This window comes from Squalius cephalus (genome assembly GCF_949319135.1).
Source record: "Squalius cephalus genome assembly, chromosome: 24".
Lineage (NCBI taxonomy): Eukaryota > Metazoa > Chordata > Actinopteri > Cypriniformes > Leuciscidae > Squalius > Squalius cephalus.
The window spans coordinates 10,172,889-10,198,163 of NC_137145.1; the positions used below are offsets into that span (position 1 = coordinate 10,172,889).

Here is a 25,275-nt window from a genome sequence, read left to right on the forward strand (position 1 = left end):
TGAAAAAAAAAAACATCTGGTTTACTCGAACATATGATTTTATTATGGTTCACATTTTAAATGAGCTAAAAAACATGCTTACAGTAAAAATATCTAAAAAACACTGAATGGTTTAAAAAAAATACTGATAAAAGCTGAATATAAAAGTATCATGATACATTTTAAATAAGTACTTTGTTATTGTGATCTATATAACGCTTTGCTGTGTTTATGCAGTAATGTACTGTATTGTCTACTGAGTGAAAGCTGAAAAAGCACCTCTACAATGCTGTTCAGTCTCAAAGTGCACATCAACACTGATCTTTTGGCTGGCAAACTACAATTAATTCATTTCACGGCCTAAATTGTTGGTGAAAATGTGGAAGTGTTAGCCAGAAAAGATGCCCTGTGGTTATAATGAGGCTGAATGACAGACATGATTGCAAGAATGACAAGACAATTTGGTCTTCAAAAATCAGTGGTTCTTAACTGGGATGATGGCAACAATGCAAATAAAATGCAACTACTCTTAAAATTGCATATCATTTGGATGGTAAAACAAATAGATTGATCACATTTTAAAAAGGAAGAAAAACACTTCTTTTGTCGTTGATGTCTAAGGCTGCGTATGAAAATCTGGTTTCTGAAACAAAACCACTTGAGAACCACTGAACTAGATGTCTTGCTTTCAGACAGCACATGTGCCTTCATTTTACCTAATATGACAACCTTGGCATTTCTTCTTTACACCTATAATCATATCATTTCTGTATCGCTAATAATACTCTAAATGAAATAATACTGATTCCTACATTTAAAAAATAATATCAAATACACAATCATAAGTTCAGACATGCATATAGATTTGTTCAGTGGTTATAAAACGAAACTTTTAAAAATCAAAATTTTCAGCTTAGGGTTCAAATGATATTCTTGCAGTGAATAAATTCTGCAATCATTTCAATATCTGCGGGTCAGTTGCGGTACAACACACAATGGCATTGAGAAATCAATGAATTCAATCAAAAAGATTATGAAAATAATCATTTTGTGCTAAATTATTTAAAAGCCTTATCTATTAAATAAACCCTTTTCAATGGCATCTTATCTGATGGGTGGACGTCATTACATTCATATCATGCTGAAACACAAATTCAGCTTGTCTTTGGAGCTAAATGATTCCTTCTGGAATGTTCCTGAGCATCAGGGAGGCACAATAAGAGTGTTGCAGGGATGACGTATTTTTGAAGGCCAAAACCCAGAAATGGCATTTTAGCACTTCCGGTTCCATCGTTCCCAAGTCAGGAACGACTTTTTGTTTTTTTTAATGGGTTTTTGTTTAAATGCCTGAAATAAGTTCTGTGGTGAACAAAAGCACAATATATTTTGATGTTTGATTCTACAATATAAAATACATCAGTAATTCACTTTTTTTTAAAAAAAAGCTTTTACGTGTCTTGAAAAAGATTGTCCGTGACATTAAACGTCATCAGCCGAACAGGTAAACTCATCTACTCACATTGCATTGTTGTGTTTATAATTGCCCTCTTGCAAACTATTATAACTGAAAAGTTCAGGGAAAATGTTTTTATACAAAGACTGAAAGAGTTTGTGAAAGCTTAGTGATGGTGATGTTGAAGTCATGTGACTGTATGTAGTTCGTTTATAGCCTACGTTTAGCTTTTGACTATTGTCGATTGTATTCACGCTTCAAATTTCATAAAAGTTGTGTTCATTTGTGAAGATCATCATTATGAACAAAACGTGTAAGAATCATTAACTTTTGATAGTCACATCTAAAAACCCTATTGTGTTTTTGTCGAGGGAACCAGGGTGATGCTAACTTCCGGGTTGGCCTACAAAAATATGTCATTACCGCAGCCCTCTATAGGTCAGTACAAAAAACACTTATAATAAACAGTCTGTTTATGTCATTCTACAAGTCTTGTAGCTAAATATATAGCTATACTCATCAGATATTGACAATTGCAAGGCACTTAAAAGAGCGAATAATATAAATTGCATAGCGATATAGAGGTCAATTAACAAAAACATTTCTAAATTCATGTTCAGTACTGTTGGATATAAAAACAGTACTGAACAATACCCTGATGTTTGTTAGAGTCTGTATGGCACACCAGGAACACTTTGGTGTCTCATTTTTTAACAAGCACAACCAGTTATTTCTTTGAGGTATATCCATGTCAAAGCTTCATTATGAGTTGGCACGTTTGTGAAGTGTGAAGACCAGTGAAGGATTTCTTATTTACAGTGCTGTTCTACGTCTCACCCCTGAAGTGAACAAAACGGGGTGAAAAAATTCAAGAGTTGGTACCTTTGAAGTCCAAAAGCTGCCTCTGTAAACTCAGGACAGGACGCAGTGGGTAAAGCACCAGTTTTTCCAAACTAGGTCATGGATGACTGCAAATGCACAGTCGACGCTCTCTTCACGATCAGTCCTGATAAATGAGAATCATAAAAGTGTAACCTCTTCTGAAAGGAAGACATGGAAAATGTACCCATTACCCAGATCCTTTCAGCAGGCCGAGCTGAACTGTGAAGGTCACTTTGGGCTTGTTAAATGTCGTTACAGATGAGCCCTGCTCACACCAGGAAGTGTGTATATCCCTCCGCTCCAGTGACGATAACATCCATCCAGATTCTCATTGCTTCTGGGGAAGGAGCCACCATGTAATAAACCCGGTCGTGCGTCTTCACACTAAACGTCAGGGAGGTGTTTGGGCTCTGATGGAAAATAAGAGTGTGGATGGAACAAGATTAATGGGAGGAAAAAATGATCAATTGTAACAACGAGCACTATTTTTGCAGCTCACCTTGTGTGCGTTCTTTAGGTGGTCGTAATACACTTCCTCAATGGCTTGGAAGTAGATAACACCCTTCATTTTGGTCTCGTGTTTATCTGGAGAAAAATAAAACCATCTATGTTTTTTGAAGAGAGCATGCGGTTCAACCTTTGTTTAATTGTTTTATTTTACGGTTTAATAACACAATTTAACAAAGGTTAAGCTAAACAAGTAAAACTCTGTCAAATAAAAGTGGTGGGTAACAGATATTTGTATGACAGATCTGCAATGATTTGCAGGTTAGTGCTGAACGTAGCCATTGTCTCCTGTGATGTCTGTGAAGGGCACAGCTCAGTTTTGCCCCCTTGTGGTGGAATATAGTTTCATGGTAGATTTATTTTGCATCACTTATTATTAAGGTCATCTTTAGATAATAGTTTAAGTCATCCATGGAAAAAATTAAAACATGGAACTCAAGAAATATTCTGGATTCAATATATCTGTGGCCTGTTCATAATTATCACTTAAAAAAATGTTTGTTTTTTTAAAAAGAAGAAAAAAAAGGCTGACAATTACAATACTTTAATGGACGATTTAAATGTTTACAGCTCAACAAACACTCTTTTTGTCTGAAAAATAAAGTGCACTACCCAAAATAAATGTCTACCCTATCTCTATTAGAAATGCATTACTGTAAGCACATTTTAAAACTGTAAATCTAAAATGAGTGACAAATAAACATTTAATATTCTATGGTAATTCACAGCGGGCCACAGACAATGTTGATAAAGCTTGATAAGTCCAACTAAAAAGTGCAATTACCAGCATAATATGCCAACGTCCTTCGATTGCGGTCAAAGACGAACCAGCGCTTCTTCCATGTTTTGATTTTTCCACCCATTTTGACCAAGAACCCCCTGCAGGTCTTCTCGGTGATGGCTAGGTGAAAACAAGTTTCAGGATGGTGACCCGCTGCTTCGATGTGACCTCTCAGGTCAAATTCATCCTTTCTCACTGGGAGATAACGTGTCAAGGGACGAGACTAGAGACACAAATGGCAAAAATTAAACAAGGTCATAAAATTGTATCAGATTTGATCAGAGGCAGAGATCCACTCATTTATCAGCCACCCATATTTATACGTTAAAACCATCTGCAATATGCTTTTAATGTGTGATTAATGTTGTGTTACTGGTTTTATTATATTGCTTTTGTTATTTTTAAGCTTTTGCTTTACTGCTTTTGTTATTTGTATCTCTTGTAAAGCATTTTTGAGTACCCTGATAAGCACACAATAAATGAAATGTATAATTATTATTATTATAATTATTATAAAAGGTACATTTATTGCGTTGTATAGGATCGACAGCATTTTATACTCATAATATAATCAATAAATATGGAAGACATACATTTTAGGACAAAAACAACCCCATTACAAATTATGATGCAAAATACAGGCTTTGTCACAGAAACAAAATATTTCTGGATGATCAATTCTAAAATCACCTGACAAAAAGTTAATTTTGGATTCTGGCTGCGTCTTATGTCATAGATTTAAAAAACAAACAAACACTTTTATGATGCATCATCTATAATTAGAATCTATCAAAAACTGGTAAAAACAAAACAAAAAGAAGAAGTAGGTTTTAAGGTTTAGAAGTACAAATATTACTAATGAAAATTGTTATCTTAGAATATTTATTTGTATTTATTCTTGTTTACCCATTGTGTGTGCTTATAATATATTATTTTCTAAATCAGTGCATCCATAATCAGAGTTTTGAATTGCATTAAATGCTGTAAGATTAATCTTCCTCTCTTCCATGTCCACTTGTCTCTATGTCTCTCTCCCTGAGATTCACCTCTCTCTCCACTAGTTTCTGTCGGCGGTTTGTCTCTTCCTGCAGTCTCCTTTCCAAGTCCTCCCTCCTCCTCCTCTCGTCTTCAAGAGCCTGTCTGCGCAACTCCATCTCCCGCTCCTGCAGAGGAGAATGAAAACACATTCTGATTTCATTAATCTGTATATTGGCATTTTTTTGATAAACATGCAGATGCAGAAAAGAAAGTTAAAAAAAGAGACCGATGTACCCTGTGCTCCAGCAGTCTGTTCTTCTCAGCTTGAGCTTCTCTTAGCATGCGCTCCATCTCCTCTATCTTCGCCATGTTAGCTGTGCTGGCGCTGTACAGACCACACACACACACTTTTTGTTAGTGTTTTAAACTGATGATTTTCAGGTCTTAATAAGATTTTTCTAGTAAAAATCTAGTATAAAAATAATGTATTGTCCAATAAAATCAGAGGTGTAAACCCTTAACCTCATTTGGCAATGCGTTCCAGAGCATCTTAAGGTTCAGCTACTTGGAACGACCTTGGAATGCAATAAAAATTCCTCACACAGGATGTGTGTTTATCTGGGCTACTTAAAGGCAGACTTCTGTCTATACAGCATCCTTATAAACAGTAATAAATACATTTAAACTCTCACAGATCACAAAATACAGATACACACACTTACTTGACACAATATTAATGCCAACAATATAATGATAGAGTTACTTTATAAAGTACCATTTAAAGTGGATGTTACTGTGTACCAAGCGATTTTGCGAAACGCAGTTGAAAAAATATTGTGTTTTTTATTTTAGGGAGGAGCAATGAAGGCAGGGGTGTGTTTGTTTCCAGCAAGTATCTGTAACATCTAAATGTTAAAAAACTGGATGCAAAAAAATACGATTTGAATGGTCAGAAAAGACTTATCCTGATCTTCATCACAGTCTTGGTCTCACCTTGAGATGTTGTCCGGTGAACAGGCGGAAATGCTGGTCTCCAGGCTTTCTGTACTGTCCACGCTCATTGTGTCAAAGTTGTGTCCATTATCCAGGTAGTGGAATGGATCCAGGAAGACGTTTGTCTCAGAAACCGTTCTATTGGACATATCACTCATTCTCTGCCTCTCGTCATTCAGATACATTTGACCTGCTGCAAGACCAAAGGAGAAAAGAATAAATAATAATAATAATAATAATAATTTAAAAGAAAAATGTATTTCTCTCGAGATTTACACATTTATATAATACATTTATCAGGGTTAGGATACATGTATAATATAAATATATTACAATATAATTTCCAATGAAATGTCAAATGCTTAGAACTGTCAAAAAGAAACGGCTGTGTCAATAAACTCCACAATTTGAGGTATTATTGATGTTAATATTATTATGGGGTAAGTTATATCAATATATTTGAAATATTTTATTATATTATTTAATCACTACACACACATTAATTTAATCAATACACACAAAGTGCACTGAAAAGGAAAGTAACAAATAATTTGATATATTATTTATGTGCATATGTTTAAATAATACAAATAAATATGCTTAACAGATTTCATAAATATATATATATATATATATATATATATATATATATATATATATATATATATATATATATATATATATAAATAAATATAAATATATATATATATATATATATATATAAATAAATATAAATATAAATATAAGTATGTATGTATGTATGTATGTATGTATGTATGTGTATATATATATATATATATATATATATATATTTTTTTTTTTTTTTTTTTTTTTTTTTTTGTTGTTATATGCTTAAAACTTGTAGAACTGTAGACCTTTAGAAATGTCAGTGACATGAGATGAACCAGTGTGTTACCCTTGAGCAGGCGGCGAGTGTCCAGATCACGGGAGGTGACAGACAGGGTGCGGGGGAGTACACTACCACAGCTAGAGCTTTGAGACAGCGGCATATGGGGCTACAGAATTAAGAATACAGAGCAAAAGAGACCATTTAAACCTCCCTTCCACATAAAACCATGAGCACTGAAATTTTAAATGTAAATTGCTCTTTTAAGATTGTATAAAATACTTTTCCGATGTGCCGTATCTGTTGTCTGACCTTGGGAGACAGACTGCGATTAAGAGCAGAGTTTAAGGTTCCAGAGCTCTGCCTCTCTCTTTTACGGGACATTCCACTGTCACTCAGCAGAACTCCGCCCTCTTTACTGCAATTACTCCGCCTCCTCTCCTCCAGAGAGCGAAAGTGCTGGAATATTCAAACAGAAAGATAAAATAGTCTTTCAATATTGAAAAAAACGTTTTTGTCATTCCTGAGCTTAGTTTCTTCTTTACTCATAGAATTGGTTTGCAATACCTCCTTCATGGACACAGGGTTAAGAGGAAATGCCTGACCACCTGTCAGCTCAGAGTACTTCCTCTCTAGAGATGAAAGGTTTTCCCGTTCCTGAAGAGGAATTAGAGACCATTAAGAAATGTGTAAACATGTATGAATAATCTTGCATTAGATAGCAAAATAATAAACCACGTGTCATATACTGAATAAAGAAAGATAGCACAAATACAATTTTCAAGAAAACATTTCAAGTTTCAAATGATAAACTATACATGTATAGGTCAAAAAGCAATCTGGGCATTTTGTAGTTAGTGGAACATGTCTAAAATAGCTAAAAATAAATAAATAGAGAAGTTAGGTCTGAGAAACATTATATTGTATTGTCTTTTTTGCAGATACCACTTGGTTTGATATTGTATTAAATGATTACATTCAATTACAATAATATACTGCCTGGCCAAAAAATAAATAAAATGGCTTTTTGGACTTGAATAGGCAAATTCTTAATTTCTTAAACAACTATGTAGAAAGACAAAAATTAATGCACCTCTTGATGGAAATAACATCACAACATTTATTTATATCAAGAGCTGCCTCAGTTTTTGGTCAAGATCTACAATGTAAGAGTCAAGCACTCTGTATGCAGCACATACCAAAGACTTTCAATAAATTTAAGGTCTGGAATCAGAAGTTCCAATTCATGTGTGAAAATAATTCTTCATGCTCCCTCCCAATCATTCTTTCACAATTAGAGCCAAATGCATCTTGACATTGTCATCCTGGAATGTGGCCATGACATGGTTGTGTTAAGAAATGAAAAGCTGCACACTCCATCAATTAGGGTTAGAAGAACTGTTGCCAAACATACGCTAGAAACATAATAATCAATGTATATATTGTATGTAAATATATTATACATTTCTGTGTATATGTACACTCACCCTTTGCAGCATATAAGTGAGGTTGCTCTTCTCTTTCAAGAAGTTCTCCTTTTCCCGCTGTCCCTGCTGGGTAATCTGGGTCGACTGCTTCTTCAGGGTAAGTAGCCTCTCCTTTAATGCAAACAGTTTTTGTGTACAGAGGGAAAAATACGATTATAAAAAGCTCTTTGACCACACACAAACACTCCAAGGTTAAAATCATCTACACACACCTTGCGAGTGACAACAGATCTCTGATATTCTGCAATCTCTCTGAGGAGTTGCTGCGTCTGCGTCTCCTTCTCTTCATCTTGACGGCTTTCTTTTTCCAGCTGCTGAAACTCCAAATCTTCAAAACACTTTGTTTCCGCTTCTAAAGCTTCAGTGTCCTAACAAAAAAAGGCAACAACACTTAGCATGAGGCAATATATTGCATATTATTACATGGTTTAAGTCCAAACTAAACTAACTGAACATTCAGCAATAATTTACAGGATTGTTCTAAACAGAAAAGTGACTAAAAGTCAAAGTCTCAGGAAATTTGGGTATGTTAAAACACAGAGAAGAAAGGCCTACCAACAAGAAAAAATGGTATTTCCAGAACTGTTGCAGAGAGGAAAAAACACAACGGGAAGTGTTTGTGAGAGACAGACAGCAGAATAGTTGGCCGCATAGGTGGGAGCAGACACGGGGGAGACCACGGTAACTGACTGACCCTGGATAGCTGAATCTGTAGCTGCTCCTTCAGTGCTTCAGGACAGGTGTCCAACTGGGTCTTCTGCTCTGAAATCAGCTCAGCTAGCCTCTCTACTTTAACTCTCTCAGCCTCCAACAGGGCTTTGTCCTATAGCAGTGGCGACGCGTATGGATGACATACACATACAGAGCACACAGTGGTGAGATGGACACAAATATGACGGACAGAGAAATAGAGAAATTGCAAGGTTGGGTTAGAGCAAGGAAGAGGTAAACTGGAAAAAAAAAGGTAAGTAGATGTGACATTGGTGGGTGTAATTCACTAATAATGGAGTACATGTTTTCTTACATTTAAATTCATGAATCATGATTTCTGTGTAAAAACGTTCACACTACGTACGGTAGATAAATGAGACCCTCTTGTTTGCCTTTTTGGAGACTTCATCCTGAGGTTTTGATATACTATTTTCAATCTTTTCAAGCTGTACAAATACATTGTCAACAGATGGTTACCCGAGTTTGATTTCTTTGAGCATTTTTCTCCATGTTCGCCATTTTTTGGTTGAGCTGCTCCAGCATTTCTTTATCGCTCTGTAGCTGAGTGACCTCTGCCTCCTGCTCGCCATCTAAAAGAGCTCTCTCCACCTCCATCTAAGAAGAGATCAAGACAGTGTTTATTGACTTTATTTCCTCAAGAACAGTGTTCTTACTGTCAACTAGGGCTGCCCCTTAATAGTCGACTAAACGTTAGTCGACCAAAATTGTATTAGTCGGTTAGTCGCAGAAAAAAAAAGTCACGCAGTCCGTGAGGGACGCAATGTTAACGGCGGGTCCTTGTAGTAATTACAGTATGTCAGGCAGGAAATCCAAACGTTTGCCTAACATCCATCAACCTCATATATGGCTTGTCATTTGAAACATGTAAGTAGTAGCAACTTTAGATGGCCACTTGCTCTAACGTTAACCTAGATAAATGTGTATTGTTATTTAGGCACATACTATGCACATACACTCACCTAAAGGATTATTAGGAACACCATACTAATACTGTGTTTGACCCCCTTTCGCCTTCAGAACTGCCTTAATTCTACGTGGCATTGATTCAACAAGGTGCTGAAAGCATTCTTTAGAAATGTTGGCCCATATTGATAGGATAGCATCTTGCAGTTGATGGAGATTTGTGGGATGCACATCCAGGGCACGAAGCTCCCGTTCCACCACATCCCAAAGATGCTCTATTGGGTTGAGATCTGGTGACTGTGGGGGCCATTTTAGTACAGTGAACTCATTGTCATGTTCAAGAAACCAATTTGAAATGATTCGAGCTTTGTGACATGGTGCATTATCCTGCTGGAAGTAGCCATCAGAGGATGGGTACATGGTGGTCATAAAGGGATGGACATGGTCAGAAACAATGCTCAGGTAGGCCGTGGCATTTAAACGATGCCCAATTGGCACTAAGGGGCCTAAAGTGTGCCAAGAAAACATCCCCCACACCATTAAACCACCACCACCAGCCTGCACAGTGGTAACAAGGCATGATGGATCCATGTTCTCATTCTGTTTACGCCAAATTCTGACTCTACCATCTGAATGTCTCAACAGAAATCGAGACTCATCAGACCAGGCAACATTTTTCCAGTCTTCAACTGTCCAATTTTGGTGAGCTCGTGCAAATTGTAGCCTCTTTTTCCTATTTGTAGTGGAGATGAGTGGTACCCGGTGGGGTCTTCTGCTGTTGTAGCCCATCCGCCTCAAGGTTGTGCGTGTTGTGGCTTCACAAATGCTTTGCTGCATACCTCAGTTGTAACGAGTGGTTATTTCAGTCAAAGTTGCTCTTCTATCAGCTTGAATCAGTTGGCCCATTCTCCTCTGACCTCTAGCATCAACAAGGCATTTTCGCCCACAGGACTGCCGCATACTGGATGTTTTTCCCTTTTCACACCATTCTTTGTAAACCCTAGAAATGGTTGTGCGTGAAAATCCCAGTAACTGAGCAGATTGTGAAATACTCAGACCGGCCCGTCTGGCACCAACAACCATGCCACGCTCAAAATTGCTTAAATCACCTTTCTTTCCCATTCTGACATTCAGTTTGGAGTTCAGGAGATTGTCTTGACCAGGACCACACCCCTAAATGCATTGAAGCAACTGCCATGTGATTGGTTGATTAGATAATTGCATTAATGAGAAATTGAACAGGTGTTCCTAATAATCCTTTAGGTGAGTGTATATACCGCCGGCAGTACCCTTCAGGTTTATAGGGTTAATAAATTAAAATGTCTCCTTGCTATTTTTTTCTAACACATTCATGATCATTACTTTTGCTTTGCGCTAAGCTTTATGCGTGCGCTTGAGCGCAGAATAGGCTATTTATCCCGACTCATGGCTTAAATGAACGACTACTAGTTGACTAGAAAAATCTTTAGTTGGGGGCAGCCTTACTGTTAACTAAAACTATTTAAAAATTGTTTTTGGTAATTGAAATAAAGCTGAAATAAATGAAAAATTAACTTAAACTTCAAACTAAAATTAGAAATGTTGCCATGGCAACTAATTGAAATACGTTTAAAATACTAGTTGAATTACTAATTACTAATTGCAACTTATTGAAATAAGTACTAAAATTACTTAAATTGTATAGAAAAATAAAAAACGAATAAAAATGAAAATAGTATATAAAATTACTAAAACTAAGATTTAAATGTATATATTAAAAAAAAGTTAATTCAAAATATTAATAAATACTATAATATTATGTAAAAATATAACTAAAATAACATTGTTGCAGAATAAACTAATTAATTTGATCTAGAGATCAGTCTGTGAGAGACATTTACAGTAATGCTTTTGGCAAATGCTTTTATTCGAAACGGCTTGCAATTTCTGGGAATTGAGCCCATGAGCTTGGAGTTGCTAGCGCCACGCTCTACTTTTCATTTAAGCACACACACACCTCTCTGATAGACTCGTCCATCTGTGTGTCTAGATCTCGGATCTTCTGTTCAAGTTCTTCGATGTTGTTGAACACCTGAATCCTCTCCTCTTCTATACGTGTCACTTCCTGTCTCAGCTGCCTGTCTTCAGATACCTGCTTAAAAAAAACACACAAAAACATTAGAGATCAGGCATACTTTTAAAGACAATGCACTTTATAAGATGATTGGTTTCAGTCCTGGATGATGATTGGGCAATTCAGTGTTTGTTCAGAACTCCTACATTGTTCATTGTTTCTTGACTGATATAACAAACAAATCACAATTACATAATGATCTGAAAAGGTTAGGTTAAAAACAAATACAGACATTCAGACTTGACATGAGATTGAACTCTGAAATGAATATCCAGCTCCTCATGACAGCTCTTTATGGATAGTTAACTAGGCTGTTTCTGAGGCCACGAGTTTTTCAGTGACATTGCAGAGGAATGTAGCTCAGCAACAGATGCAAGACTACAGAGCCGCATCTGTCTGATAATGGCGTCTGATCTCCATGCATTTGACATTTACCAGAAATATCTAGCAGTGGATGGGTCTGTGCATATGTTTAAGTGAAAACTCTGATCAACAATAGCAACTGTCATGAGAGTTTATTAAGAAATATTGCTTGAGAGAAGAGGATAAATGTGGGAGAAATTATATGCAGATCTGCATTCTTTCCTTGCATTTCTGTGTTTCTTTCCAACAATTACTGTCACATGTGTCTTGAGCACATAGACGCACACACATACACAGCAAATCCACCCTGGAATAGAGTCATTTCCTGTTCCTCTCCTCTTGCAGGAGAGGCAATAACTGCCCCTCTCTCCTGCGAGAAAGTCTATTAAACTCAAACACACCATTAGGTCATTATAGGTATCCAATGGAAAAACACTTATTCCACAAAGTCCCCATCTTGAGCTGGAATTTGCACCTTATGTGCTTAAAATGCAGACGGAAACTGTGTAAGGTCAGCGTTTTAAAAGGTCAAAGTTGACTTCGTCGTGCATGTTTAGAAACAGACATCAACAGAGAGTGTGTCAGTTATAAAGACTCCACAGCATTCCCAAACTGTTTAGCATACTTTAGATCCAAGAGGACTGCATACTTTCCACTGCATCATTATTTCAGTCTGGGATATTGAATACACAGTTGTAGGCTGCTTTAGATTTGAACACACTGATGATGATGGTATATACAGTAAGAACAAACATCACTGTGGCAAGAAATAACTAAGTAATTTGGAGATTAAATTAATAGAAGAGTGAATATCATGAAGAAACGTATGGTCATTTTCAACCTCAAATCAAAAGCTACTGTAAAAAAATAAATAATTACTAGTAAGTTTTTTTTAAACCTAAATTTACTAAAATTACAACAAATACAATGATATATAACTACAATTTAAATAATATATCAATTTCTTTCACATTACACTGATGAGAATTAGATTCATGTGTTACATAATGAGAATTTGGTAATAAATAGATAATATACTCATTATAATATACTTAATTATCGTAATTACTTTACCTAATTATCCCAGAATTAAATAAAGGAATAATAATTTACATTAATATTCTTTACTGTACATGGTAGTAAAATCTTGCTTTTTTATTTACATTTTAAATATTTATATATTTTTAAAATTAATTTAACATAGATTCAATTTGGTACATCACAGACAACAAATTATTAACTAAATATAATTGAAAACTAAATAAATGTATATCATTTATTTATTTCCCATTACAGTAATTAGAATTGAAGAATTTAGTAATGGCCATAATACACATAATTATCCTAAAAAATAATGCCACAACACAAGAAAGAAAAAACAAAATGGCCCTACAAATAAGATTTTTTCTTAATAATTTGGGATGACCCCCAAAATCCATGCTCTTGGATAGGTTGTGTGAAATTCAGAAAGTGATATTCACTGTTTGACATCAGTAATGGTACATGTAGACGCAACATATTAAAAAATACAAGAAAATATTTTTTGTATTCAGGTACATATTGTGCAGTGTCTCACCTTGCTGCGGAGATGTGGAGAGGGCGAGGGGGCTGAGCTTCGTAGGCTAGTGGTGGGCGACTGGGGCCTGGTCTCCCTGTGTCCGCTGAGTCTGCGCTGTCTCTGAGTCAGTATCTCTGTCCGACCCTTACCCAGATACCCACTATCCAGAGACACAGCTGCAGAGTCTGAGAACACAGATTCATCATCAGACACCTGCAGCTTCTCCAGCTCTCGGTTGATCTTCTGCAGGTCCGACACAGCTGAGACACCCGAATCGGTCTCCATCTGGCACAGATCGGACCGGCCCAGCTCAGAGCACAGGGACAGGATGGTCTCAAGACGCTGGCGCTCCTAGAGTGGAACGAAAAATTAAACCGTCTTAGGCTTCATTGATGATATGGATTTGATTTATGTGAAACTGGTAATGGACAGTGTTTCGGGGTTTTAAAAATCTTAAAAACATTACGATAATAAATTAATATTTAAGATTCTGTTTATGTTATTTGTAATCTAATATAAAGCAAAACAAAAGCCCTTTCTACTAATGGTCTCAGACTTTTGGATCATACACTACCTGATACATTATATTATAAACCAAACTGACTGAGCTCAATAGTCTGAAGTTAACGTTTTGTTTTGGAGGTCTCGTACAATAGGTTTACATGCATCGAAGGTCGCAAACACTTTGATTTTCTCATAATATACATTGCACTCACATTTCTCAAAGAGTCTAAATCAGAAAACAGTCCGTTTGAATATTTTGTCTCTCTAATCCCCTATTCTGCTCTAATTGTGATTTGTTGTGCACTTTGGTCTTTAAACCTTTTCAGACCTTTTACATTTATAAACAGCTTATATTCAAAAAAGATAATAGGGGCACTTTGATCTTTGAAATATTAAGATTATACATAAAATGCACTGTTTATTTGACTTATGATTTGTATCATTGATGCCTCCTTAGCAGTGGGTTGTGGGATTTGGCCCTGTGGAACGGAACTAATTTAGTTGCACAGACAAACAAACACACATACATTCTCTCCACACGCCCCTGTGATCAGATCAGATGGTTTGACTACAATTGCAGTGCTTTAGCTCAGTTATCATGTGACTAGAGGCAACATTTCAAGTTCTCATAAAGGTCTAAGTGAAAAGCAAAAACTAATTTAACGCGCGTTTACCAGCTGGTTCATACACACTCAAGGTTTTGATTTAGCTGTGAATGTTATTTCATTAAGTCTCTAGTACATGAAAGAGTGTGAATAATCCAGTGAATAGCACTTATAACGCTCCAGGCCAAGAACAGATCAAAGTCCTCTTGACACTTTCATGTCTAACCATTCTCTCAAAGGATGCAAAATAAAACCAAAAAGCTGGATTCAAGGCTGAGAATTATAGGGAATTAAAGTTGAAACAATATTTCACAATATTAGCTAAATAAACTCCCTCGCTTGATTTCAATTAATTTATTCTGATATACTTTAAAATGATTAGCATATTTTTTTTAGAGCCGTAGCAATAAGAGTTCAACTACAAAGTGTGCCGGGTGCAACATAAGGCACCCAACAAGTTTGCACCTCTCCCATGTTAGTTAGGATGTTAGGTTTCTAATCAAATATATTATATTTGAGCTAATATATTAATAATAATATAATAAAATATAACATAATAAAAAGCATAATTTATATTTTCTATTTAAAACATAAAAAAGAATATAACATGAAGGGTAATTAAAAGGCATTAATGATATACTATATTATAAAATATATTATATAAATTCTAAAATAATATAACATTAAAAAGATATTTAATAAAAAAAAATATTTAAAATATAATAAAAATAATAATATTATCATGTGATATGTGATTTAACAGAGAATTCTGAAACCTGGTTGAGACTCCCTGGTGTGTTTGTTTTGGATGAGTGCAGGTCTTCTTACCAGTCTTTCCACTTCCTGTTCTCGAAGTCTCTCATCTCTTTGTCTCTGATGATAATCTCTGAGCTCTTCTTTTCCACTGAGAGAACTGATACTGCCCCTTCTCGGCCCCATGCCAGGCCCCAGGCCTCCTTTACCAAATGACAACCGCCTTTCTCCTACTCCTAAATCCAAACATGGGGCAGATCCCACAGAGCAAAGGCTGGCCCTGCGAGAACTGCTGGTCACATTGGCTATCACAGTCACATCTGGTGGTTTCTCCAAGGATGGAAGGCTGCGGCGTGGTTTGGTGGTACGCCGGGGAGGCAAAGAAAGCATTGGGGCGTCTCCTCGATACAACCTGGGCAGAGAGCGACTATGTCCCCCCAGGCCATTCAGAGAGCCGGTGGAGTATTTCCTTTGGCGGAGCAATGGTTCAACAGTGGACTCCCCATCTCGTGTTAGCAGTCTGCGCCCCAAGCGAGGGCTGGAGGGCATGCTGGCTGCACCACTTGGACCTCGGCGGGATGAAGGAAGAGCATCAGTCACGTAGGAGGAAGAAGAGCCGTTCCACATAGAAAGGAGTGAGCTGGCAGTGTTGGGATTTCGTCCTTCTAAAGGGTGGCAAATCAACAGGTTGTCCTGCCATTGGTGCCGGCCACGGGTTTGGCTTGGGACTGGACTTATGGGGCGCTCTGATTGGTGGGGTGATGGTGGCATGCTCAGGCTGCTGGAGGGTGTGTAAGGGGAGGGAACTCGAATAGAAAGGGGTGGACGGTCCTGTAGATAGGAAGAAGCTGAGTGGGGACTGGGAGGGGAGGACAAAGTGAGGTAACCGCGGTCTGAAGTAGCCTTTAAGCTGGCCTCCAGAGCGGACTTCCTGCGCTGCAAGCTCTCCATCAACTCCTGAAGCTCTGCCTTGGAGCGTGTGCCACGAACACAGGATCCAACCAATGTGCCGCCATTGGAATGAAACTTTGTTGTGTCTGGTGAAAAAAAAAAAAAAAGTGTAATTTATGCCTGTGCACCAAGTGTGCTGCACAAGTCCTGAAAAGTGAAGCCAAAATGTTTTGATCGCCCCCAGGTGGCTGGACCAAGTATAGGTCATAAACCCCACCCTCTTCATGTAATCTAATAGGACGTGAGACAAACTAAACAATCAAATTACGCTTCAAATAAATGTTTTCCAAAGATGGTTTCTGTCATTTTAGGTAGTTTTTAATCACACTAATGTAAATTCAAGTGTTATTTTATTTTAAGTTTGGTTTTAGTTAGTTATTTGATGCTATAAAAACAGGAGTGTGACATCATGATTGCCAGCTGAGATTGTCTCTGAGCGAAGTAGTCACTGATTTTCGGGAGAAGATTGGAACTTTAACTTTAATTTCCATAACTGTTTATTTCCCACTGACATGAGCTGTTCTGCAGTAAACTGTACTAACAGATTCTGCAGGAGTGTGGGCGGGGCCTTGATACCATGGATCCACTTCACGCTCACTATTGCGCAGACACTTAACCCCTAGTTGCTCCAGAGGCGTGCGACCTCTGACATAGCAATTGTAAGTCGCTTTGGATAAAAGCGTCAGCTAAATGAATAAATGTAAATGTAAATTTCAGTCTGTTCCTTTACAAAAAGCCATTGTATGGCTTTAGATTCCTCATGATATGACCCCTTTAAGGTTTAATATACACAAAGTCTTTACCTATAAATTCCTCTGATATCAAGTGGTGGAAAACCAAAGCCAAGTGAAACATCTGGAGGCATGCAAATTTTAATGGAGACTGAAATTACATCAGGGAAATGAAAGAGCAGTTTTGCATTTAACTGGAACCATCAAGAGTTGTAACATGACAAACCCTTGATGCGATCTTGTTTTAATACAAAAGCTCAATGTTTGGAAAGGTTGTCATAGACACGAGCACAAACAAGTTTGCAAAATCTGACAAAATAAACAGAGAAATCAGACGTGTGTTCTGGCTAATTTTTGGGTTTTGCTGAAGTTCAAGGGGCACATGTGCTCAGCTGACTACAGCTTTCTCATACAAATCTCAGCCCACACAAATATGGATGCCTTGGGTTTTAGGGGGGAAAGCATTGCCTAAAAATGGAAGAACCACAACCAGAATGGGTTTGTACTTTCTGGCACGTGAGCAGAGGAAAGGGACCGGGTTAGAACTCCTCCACAACTGGAGTGTGATTTGTGGGAGCAGTGGTGGTCTTCGTCGGGGAACACACAACATGCGTGTGGACCACCTGTACTCCAGAATGTTTATCTCTGTTTTGGGTTGTAAATCATTTTAGCTAAGTGGTTGACCTGGAGCCATATGGATGGGATTTCACGTTGTCATTTATTTGCAAGGTAACATGGTCATTTGTACAGCTGCAGCTACATCGTGGTAAGATGAGTGTTTGTATAAACTCAAGGTCTCTCAGCCAACACAAAGCCCACAGAGTAAGAGACAGAAAGAGAAAAGAAGAGAAGAAAAGCAGAGGTGGCGCTTTCCATGAATACATTACACTTTGGGTCCCATAACTTTTTTTTTTTTTTTGTTAAGATCCATTACATAAACCATTATGTAACATAAAATTAAGCCTGCCCTGCATGAAATGTAGCATATCATATATAATATGTCTGCATTTCCCCCTAAATAATGATTTTGGACTGTCAAACCTCCAAAGTCTTGATCTTCTTAAATGTAAACAACTAAAATTATACAATGTCAGAATCACTTGTTGAATCATTCAATTTATTGTAATAAGCGGACTATTTTAACATACACCATTTTAATGTTATTACCGAAAATATTCCTGAATTCACTTATCAAGCTCACCAAGTTATTGTAAAGCGAATCTGATCAAACAAATACAACAAGCATTCTTTAATGTATGGGAAATATACATTAATAACTATTTTGTCCTTAATTAGCGTAGCTGCTTCTGAACGAATTTAGGTGAAATCTGAAACTTTGTTACTCATTACAACATTTTTTTAAATATAATAATAAAATATACATTTAGTGTTTATTGCTAGAATTACAAATGTACACAAATCTGGGTTTTCAACTATTTAGACATATCCCAAACCTCATTTAAAATGAATAGAAAATAAAAAGATCTATAATATTTAGTTTGACCTTTGAAGTTGGCTATCAGTCATTTTTAGAAGTTTAAGCAACTCCTTTTACTGACATTTAGTTTAGAAATACCTAACTATTAAACGCTTAAGGCCCTATTTTGTATCCTATTCGTGGAAAATTACAAGTAATGTTTAAAAGTGATTGGAAAGAAGGAAACAACATTCATTGAGACTGATGAGCATATTTACATGTTTAACAAACAAGCAAACAAACACAAAATAGCGCAGAAGAGCAGAACAGATGGCACTGAATTGCACTCTTCCTGTGTATAAAACAGTCTGCGGCATGATAATGGAGGGGATCAATTAGGCTGCAAGCAAGTGACTCGGTTTATGAAAAGAGCAGATTGGATCAAAGCCGAAGAGCTCATCGGGGGGGGGGGGGGGGGGGTTGGGTTTGGGTGATCGGGGGGTTTGGGGGGGTAGGTGAAAGAAAATGTCACTCACCCGTGCTGAGGGACAGTGCGGGTCCTGCAGTCTTTTCTGGCAGCATGTTCTTCATGTGATTTGCCTCTTCTGGGTGGTTGAAACAGAAAAAAAGATTTACCCAGACAAAGAGTACACCCTGAGGAGAAACCACACCACACACACATAGTCATTTTAACATAAAAATATTGTGCTTGCACTGGTGAGGAAATTAAGCTGTAATAAATCATTACCTCAGACGTACAAGCCCACAAGTATGATACACATTCACAGTTGTTTTAAAAGTTATGATGACCAAATAAAGTTACATAAAATGACAAAGAGCTATGGTATTTTGAAGACAAAACTCTTTCCCCTCTTCATGTCTTGATATGAATTCAGCTCAATAAGACAGAAAGAGAAAGAGAGACACAGTCTATTGATTAAGTGAAAAAACAGATCCAGAAAGAGCTCTCTTCTAAGTTTCTTCTAAAGCAAAGTCCACAGAGTCTTTCAGAAGACTTAAATCCACAAGACTGGTTTTCCCCTTAAGTCTGGTGGCACATCCTCTCTCTCCCCTTCTTTTTCTTTTCTTTCCCTCTCTCTTTAATTTTTACTACTGATTTTATCTCCAGATGTGGGCTTAAACTGACAAAACCTCCTGGTGGCGATGTCCTCAATTGGAAAAATGTATATTCATAAATAAAGCAAAAAAGTTTTTAAATTCTTACAAGTTAAAAAAAATGCAAATTAGGTGTAGGGTTTGTCTCTAGTAATTATAATTAGCCTACATAAAAACAAAAGAAGTGTGAAAAGTAAGAAAAATACTTAAAAAATCCGCAGATTTGGGAGTGTTTTGGGAAATGTCTGACTGATCAAACAAACACTGTTTCCATCCAAAGTTGTGAATTTAACTTTTGTGAAAAACATTTGCAAATAAAGCAGTGCTTTCATTCCACGTGTTCCAGAGTACAAAATCGTCACTTCCTGGGAAATTGGTGCAAAATATCTGTAATAAAAATAGACGTTTTCGTACATCATAATTGACTTGCGTCTCATGACAGACTTTGGCTCAGTCGTTTCAGAATGATCAATCTAACATTTGAGATGTTGTGCGATGAAATTGGTCTGCTGGTTAGTCCAGTTATCCAATCACATCCATTGTTGAGGATTTTTTTTGTTGCGCATCAAGGGATTTATTCGGTAAATGTGTTTGCATCAGTTTATGCACGCCTCAATTGGGCGCATGCGTTTTTTTTTTTATGTGTATTTTTAGAATTTATGTGAATCATAGCATTTACATTCAGCGAATTTTAATGCGATATCCCAAAATGCGCATAAAAATAGGTGGATGGAATATAGCTCTCTCCAATAACTACGTCAGGGGCATTTCCTCCAAAGATGTACAATTGGTGTATTATGCTGTTCACAAGATAATTCCCATCTCTCATTTTTGTCCACGTTCCACATTTGCAAATTGTTCTGAATGAATAAATGATGTGCAAATGTGAAAGATAGCACACGCACGTCTACAAGATGTCTGTTAAAGATCACTTAATCTGGAAATCATCTGCTGTTTACTAACATCTGATAGACGTCATTAAGATGTCAGTTTTACATACATTCGAAATCATAAACATCTTAAAGACATTTTCTAAACGTCTATTTGACATCTGAGAGGAAACGTCCTAAAGACGTATTGCAGATGAGCAAACACTCTAAAAACTGTGTCGTCCAGATGTAAACACGCACATCAAAAAAACGTCTCTGTGATGTATGTGTGTGATCAGATAATTCCAAAAGTAAGTAGACAACTTAGACACTTAATATCGCTGCTTTATGTCAAGTCACATCCAAACTTGAAATGACTAGAAAATGTGATTTGTGAGGGTTTTTTAGTGAGCAATCAGTTGGGTGAAATTAAAGGTAGGCCTACATCTCTATGTCTGTGACTATCATGACGCCTCCAGTGTTCACCGAGTTTTTATCGCTGATGATCCTAAATTAAGAAGGACAGCTGAAAATTCATTAAATAAAATATACATGAAATATTAAAAAATTTATGCATTCTTATATTTATTATTTTGGAATGGATGTAAAAATTTGATGTGGATTTATACTTTTTAATAAATAGAACAATAATTGCATTGTTACTTTAAAAATCAGAAAAGAGTTGTTTTGTAAAGTGCCCCTATTATGCTATTTTAAAGGTTCCTATTTGTTTTAGAGGTCTCTTCTAATAATAATAATAATTCATTACATTTATATAACGCTTTTCTCGGCACTCAAAGCGCTTTACATAGAATGGGGGATCTCCTCAACCACCACCAATGTGCAGCATCCACCTGGATGATGCGACGGCAGCCATATTGCGCCAGAACGCCCACCACACACCAGCTTACTGGTGGAGAGGAGACAGTGATGAAGCCAATCAGTATATGAGGATGATTAGGGGGCCATGATGGACAGAGGCCAAGGGGCAAATTTGGCCAGGATGCCGGGGTTACACCCCTACTCTTTCGAAAGACATCCTGGGATTTTTAATGACCACAGAGAGTCAGGACCTCGGTTTAACGTCTCATCCGAAGGACGGTGCTCTTTTGGCAGTATAGTGTCCCCGTCACTATACTGGGGCATTAGGACCCACACAGACCACAGGGTGAGCGCCCCCTGCTGGCCTCACTAACACCTCTTCCAGCAGCAACCTGGTTTTTCTCAGGAGGTCTCTCATCCAGGTACTAACCAGGCTCAGCCCTGCTTAGCTTCAGTGGGCAACCAGTCTTGGGCTACAGGGTGACATGGCTGCTGGCCTTCTACAATAGATTGACATCCATCAAAGGTCAAAAAACATATTTTCTCATAATACACATTGCACATCACCTCATTTCTCAAAGAGTTTGAAAACGGTCTGTTCTAAGATCCAGTCTCTCTAAACCCCTCCTTTTCCGTGAGCCTACTCTGCTCTGATTGGTCAGACGGCCCAGTTTGTTTTGATTGCTCTATCAATTACAAATTTGTTACAATGTTACATAGGTGCAGTGCACTTTGATCTCTAAAACTTTGCAGACCTTTTACATTCATAAACAGACAGCTATATTTACATACCGCATAAAAAGTAATCTTTGAAAAAAGCATAATAGGGGCACTTTAATCTGAAAAATGTGTCAACATTAGTGTAACTGGAACATGAATTTATATTTAAATAAAAAAAACATTAAAAACACAGTGAGGACTTTGCCTTCTCATTTCAGAATACCACTGCAAGCTTCTGCCACATGTATAATAATCAATGCGCAAAAGACATGCTGTAAGCACACAGGCTTTTCCTGAAACACACTGCATGAACACTCAAACTCCCATCAGACTCTCCTGAGAAGCCCACTCTTGCAGTCTGTGGCTGCCTATGAGGAGTCTGCGAAGGAAGTGGGGGATCGTTTTACGCTGTCAGCGACACAATCCTTCACCCTGAGTTCACCATCGCCAGCCACCTGAGAAAGCTTTGGCTTTCCTCTAAACCAACAAAGGGCTGAGTTGATTGTCTTATCCAGACAGAGGCAGAGCACTGGAAAATTTTCTTCATCATGCCCCATTTGTCAATAATTATGTGAACTGTGACGTTGCATGGCAGTTGTTTAATTGTTATTGAAACAATGCAGTTACTTGGAACAAGGTGATGAGGTACTTCAGCTGCAATGTTATGATATGTGGTAATAGCTCAGGCTCTCTCAAATGTGCCAAATTCTCAGGTCTGTTGTGATGTCTCTCTCACACTCTCTCCATCACCGGCTGACACCAACTCTCAAACATATAGAAACCCTCCCTTCCCTCCCAGCCTAAAGCACATCATTTGATGAGCATAGTCTTGGACTGAAGGAGTGTACAATTACATACTATATGTCTCCATAATGGTATCATGTGTAGTGCAATCACTGCTCTCTAAAGTTTAACAGCTTGCTTTAGTTTATGATCTTGGGAACAGACTGCAAAAACCTGAGTTTCACTAACTCTGGAATTTCCAGAATCGGGTCTGCCCTGTACAAACCACATTCATTCTGTGTGATGATTTGCAGCACTTGTCAGCCTTTCAGCACAAAGACCCTGCCAAAGTGATGACAGAACAGAGCAAAAAGTGCCATGCTTAAAGTTTTCATTTTTCAGTTTTCAAGATTCATTTTAGGGCTATCTGCAGAGGTCTATAAACCAATATTCCAGCAAAGCTGACCCTAAGAATTTTCCATTTTAACCATAGTTTCCATCAAATGCATTAGTTACTATAGTTCCTATGCTACAGTTCTACCACCATACATTGAGGGGCTATACACTCACCTAAAGGATTATTAGGAACACCTGTTCAATTTCTCATTAATGCAATTATCTAATCAACCAATCACATGGCAGTTGCTTCAATGCATTTAGGGGTGTGGTCCTGGTCAAGACAATCTCCTGAACTCCAAACTGAATATCAGAATGGGAAAGAAAGGTGATTTAAGCAATTTTGAGCGTGGCATGGTTGTTGGTGCCAGACGGGCCGGTCTGAGTATTTCACAATCTGCTCAGTTACTGGGATTTTCACGCACAACCATTTCTAGGGTTTACAAAGAATGGTGTGAAAAGGGAAAAACATCCAGTATGCGGCAGTCCTGTGGGCGAAAATGCCTTGTTGATGCTAGAGGTCAGAGGAGAATGGGCCGACTGATTCAAGCTGATAGTAGAGCAACTTTGACTGAAATAACCACTCATTACAACCGAGGTATGCAGCAAAGCATTTGTGAAGCCACAACACGCACAACCTTGAGGCGGATGGGCTACAACAGCAGAAGACCCCACCGGGTACCACTCATCTCCACTACAAATAGGAAAAAGAGGCTACAATTTGCACGAGCTCACCAAAATTGGACAGTTGAAGACTGGAAAAATGTTGCCTGGTCTGATGAGTCTCGATTTCTGTTGAGACATTCAGATGGTAGAGTCAGAATTTGGCGTAAACAGAATGAGAACATGGATCCATCATGCCTTGTTACCACTGTGCAGGCTGGTGGTGGTGGTGTAATGGTGTGGAGCATCTTTAGGATGTGGTGGAACGGGAGCTTCGTGCCCTGGATGTGCATCCCACAAATCTCCATCAACTGCAAGATGCTATCCTATCAATATGGGCCAACATTTCTAAAGAATGCTTTCAGCACCTTGTTGAATCAATATGCCACGTAGAATTAAGGCAGTTCTGAAGGCGAAAGGGGGTCAAACACAGTATTAGTATGGTGTTCCTAATAATCCTTTAGGTGAGTGTATATCTGTATCTCTCTGTCTCTCTCTCTCTCTCTCTCTCTCTCTCTCTCTGTGTGTGTGTGTGTGTGTGTGTGTGTGTGTGTGTGTGTGAGAGAGAGAGAGAGAGAGAGAGAGAGAGAGAGAGAGAGAAGAGAGAGAATGTGGATGCACATGAAAAAGAAAAACACATCTGAACAAGTTAGGAGAGTACTAACACTGAGGCAGCCTATTGCACTCACCGCTAATCGCTTTAATTTACTGGGATTAAGCGAGTTAAATATCAACGATCTGCTCGCTTGCGCCGCAAAGCAAACAACCACACATGCGACTCTGTTTAAACGCCATTCACTGGCGTCACGCCGTGTTTGTCAGTCTAAAGTTCTATAAACATGCCTTTAACCTACTTTACTGCAGAACAAAACCAGCACACGACTGCTCAGAACTTCTCTGTCAATCCCTAGTCGACTTTTGTCCACAAAATTAATTTCCCAACAATAACTCTTTTGAAACTATGCAAAACGCCTAACTTAATCGTATCAACGTAGTTACGCTCTTCACTAAGCTCCAAGTGATTTTTCTTGAGCTCTGTTTGCAGTTGAAGGATTAAAACTAACCTTTATTTAGTGTCCCATTGACGAAGCATCAGGAGGAGAATGATGCGCGGTCGGTCCTCTCTGTGCCCGACCAGTTTAGCATGACAAAAGAGGACAGACGCGATGCTGAGTGAGTGCGGCAAGACCTTGGCCGTGTCTGCGGACACGCCTCCTCTCAGCGGGGACGCGCTCTGGAACTATGGAACTCTGGCTTTTTGGTTGATCGAGAACGCGCTCTAATGCAACTCTCTGACTTTTGGCTGATCAGACAGTGACTCACAGTCACTCACACACACAAATTGTCGTAGTTCATGGGATACTTCACTTGTATTTAACGTTTCTGACTAACAGAGGTTGTGTGATCTACCTCCTACAAGTTTGATCAT

The 25,275-nt window shown here is 37.9% G+C and overlaps 1 protein-coding gene across 9 annotated transcripts; it reads right to left on the bottom strand.

Moving 5' to 3' along the window:
- Window positions 1-16: 16 nt before the first annotated feature.
- On the bottom strand, window positions 17-25,048 carry phldb2a (pleckstrin homology-like domain, family B, member 2a). 9 transcript variants are annotated; one of them, XM_079860593.1, is made up of 18 exons: window positions 24,911-25,044; window positions 19,074-19,191; window positions 15,514-16,475; window positions 13,595-13,927; window positions 11,539-11,673; window positions 9,096-9,233; window positions 8,602-8,730; window positions 8,120-8,275; window positions 7,908-8,018; window positions 6,988-7,077; window positions 6,733-6,879; window positions 6,490-6,589; window positions 5,574-5,766; window positions 4,875-4,965; window positions 4,649-4,765; window positions 3,606-3,825; window positions 2,814-2,899; window positions 17-2,724 (listed from the first exon to the last, which is right to left on the bottom strand). In XM_079860593.1, exons 2-18 carry the CDS (start codon window positions 19,126-19,128, stop codon window positions 2,584-2,586), a joined length of 3,204 nt encoding a protein of 1,067 aa, XP_079716719.1. In that variant the 5' UTR covers window positions 19,129-19,191; window positions 24,911-25,044; the 3' UTR covers window positions 17-2,583. The 9 variants fall into 9 exon arrangements, with proteins under 9 accessions (XP_079716719.1, XP_079716717.1, XP_079716716.1 ...); XM_079860591.1 differs by having other exon boundaries at window positions 6,703-6,879; XM_079860590.1 differs by having other exon boundaries at window positions 6,703-6,879; window positions 11,539-11,676; window positions 19,074-19,142; window positions 24,911-25,011.
- Between the last annotated feature and the right edge of the window lie 227 nt (window positions 25,049-25,275).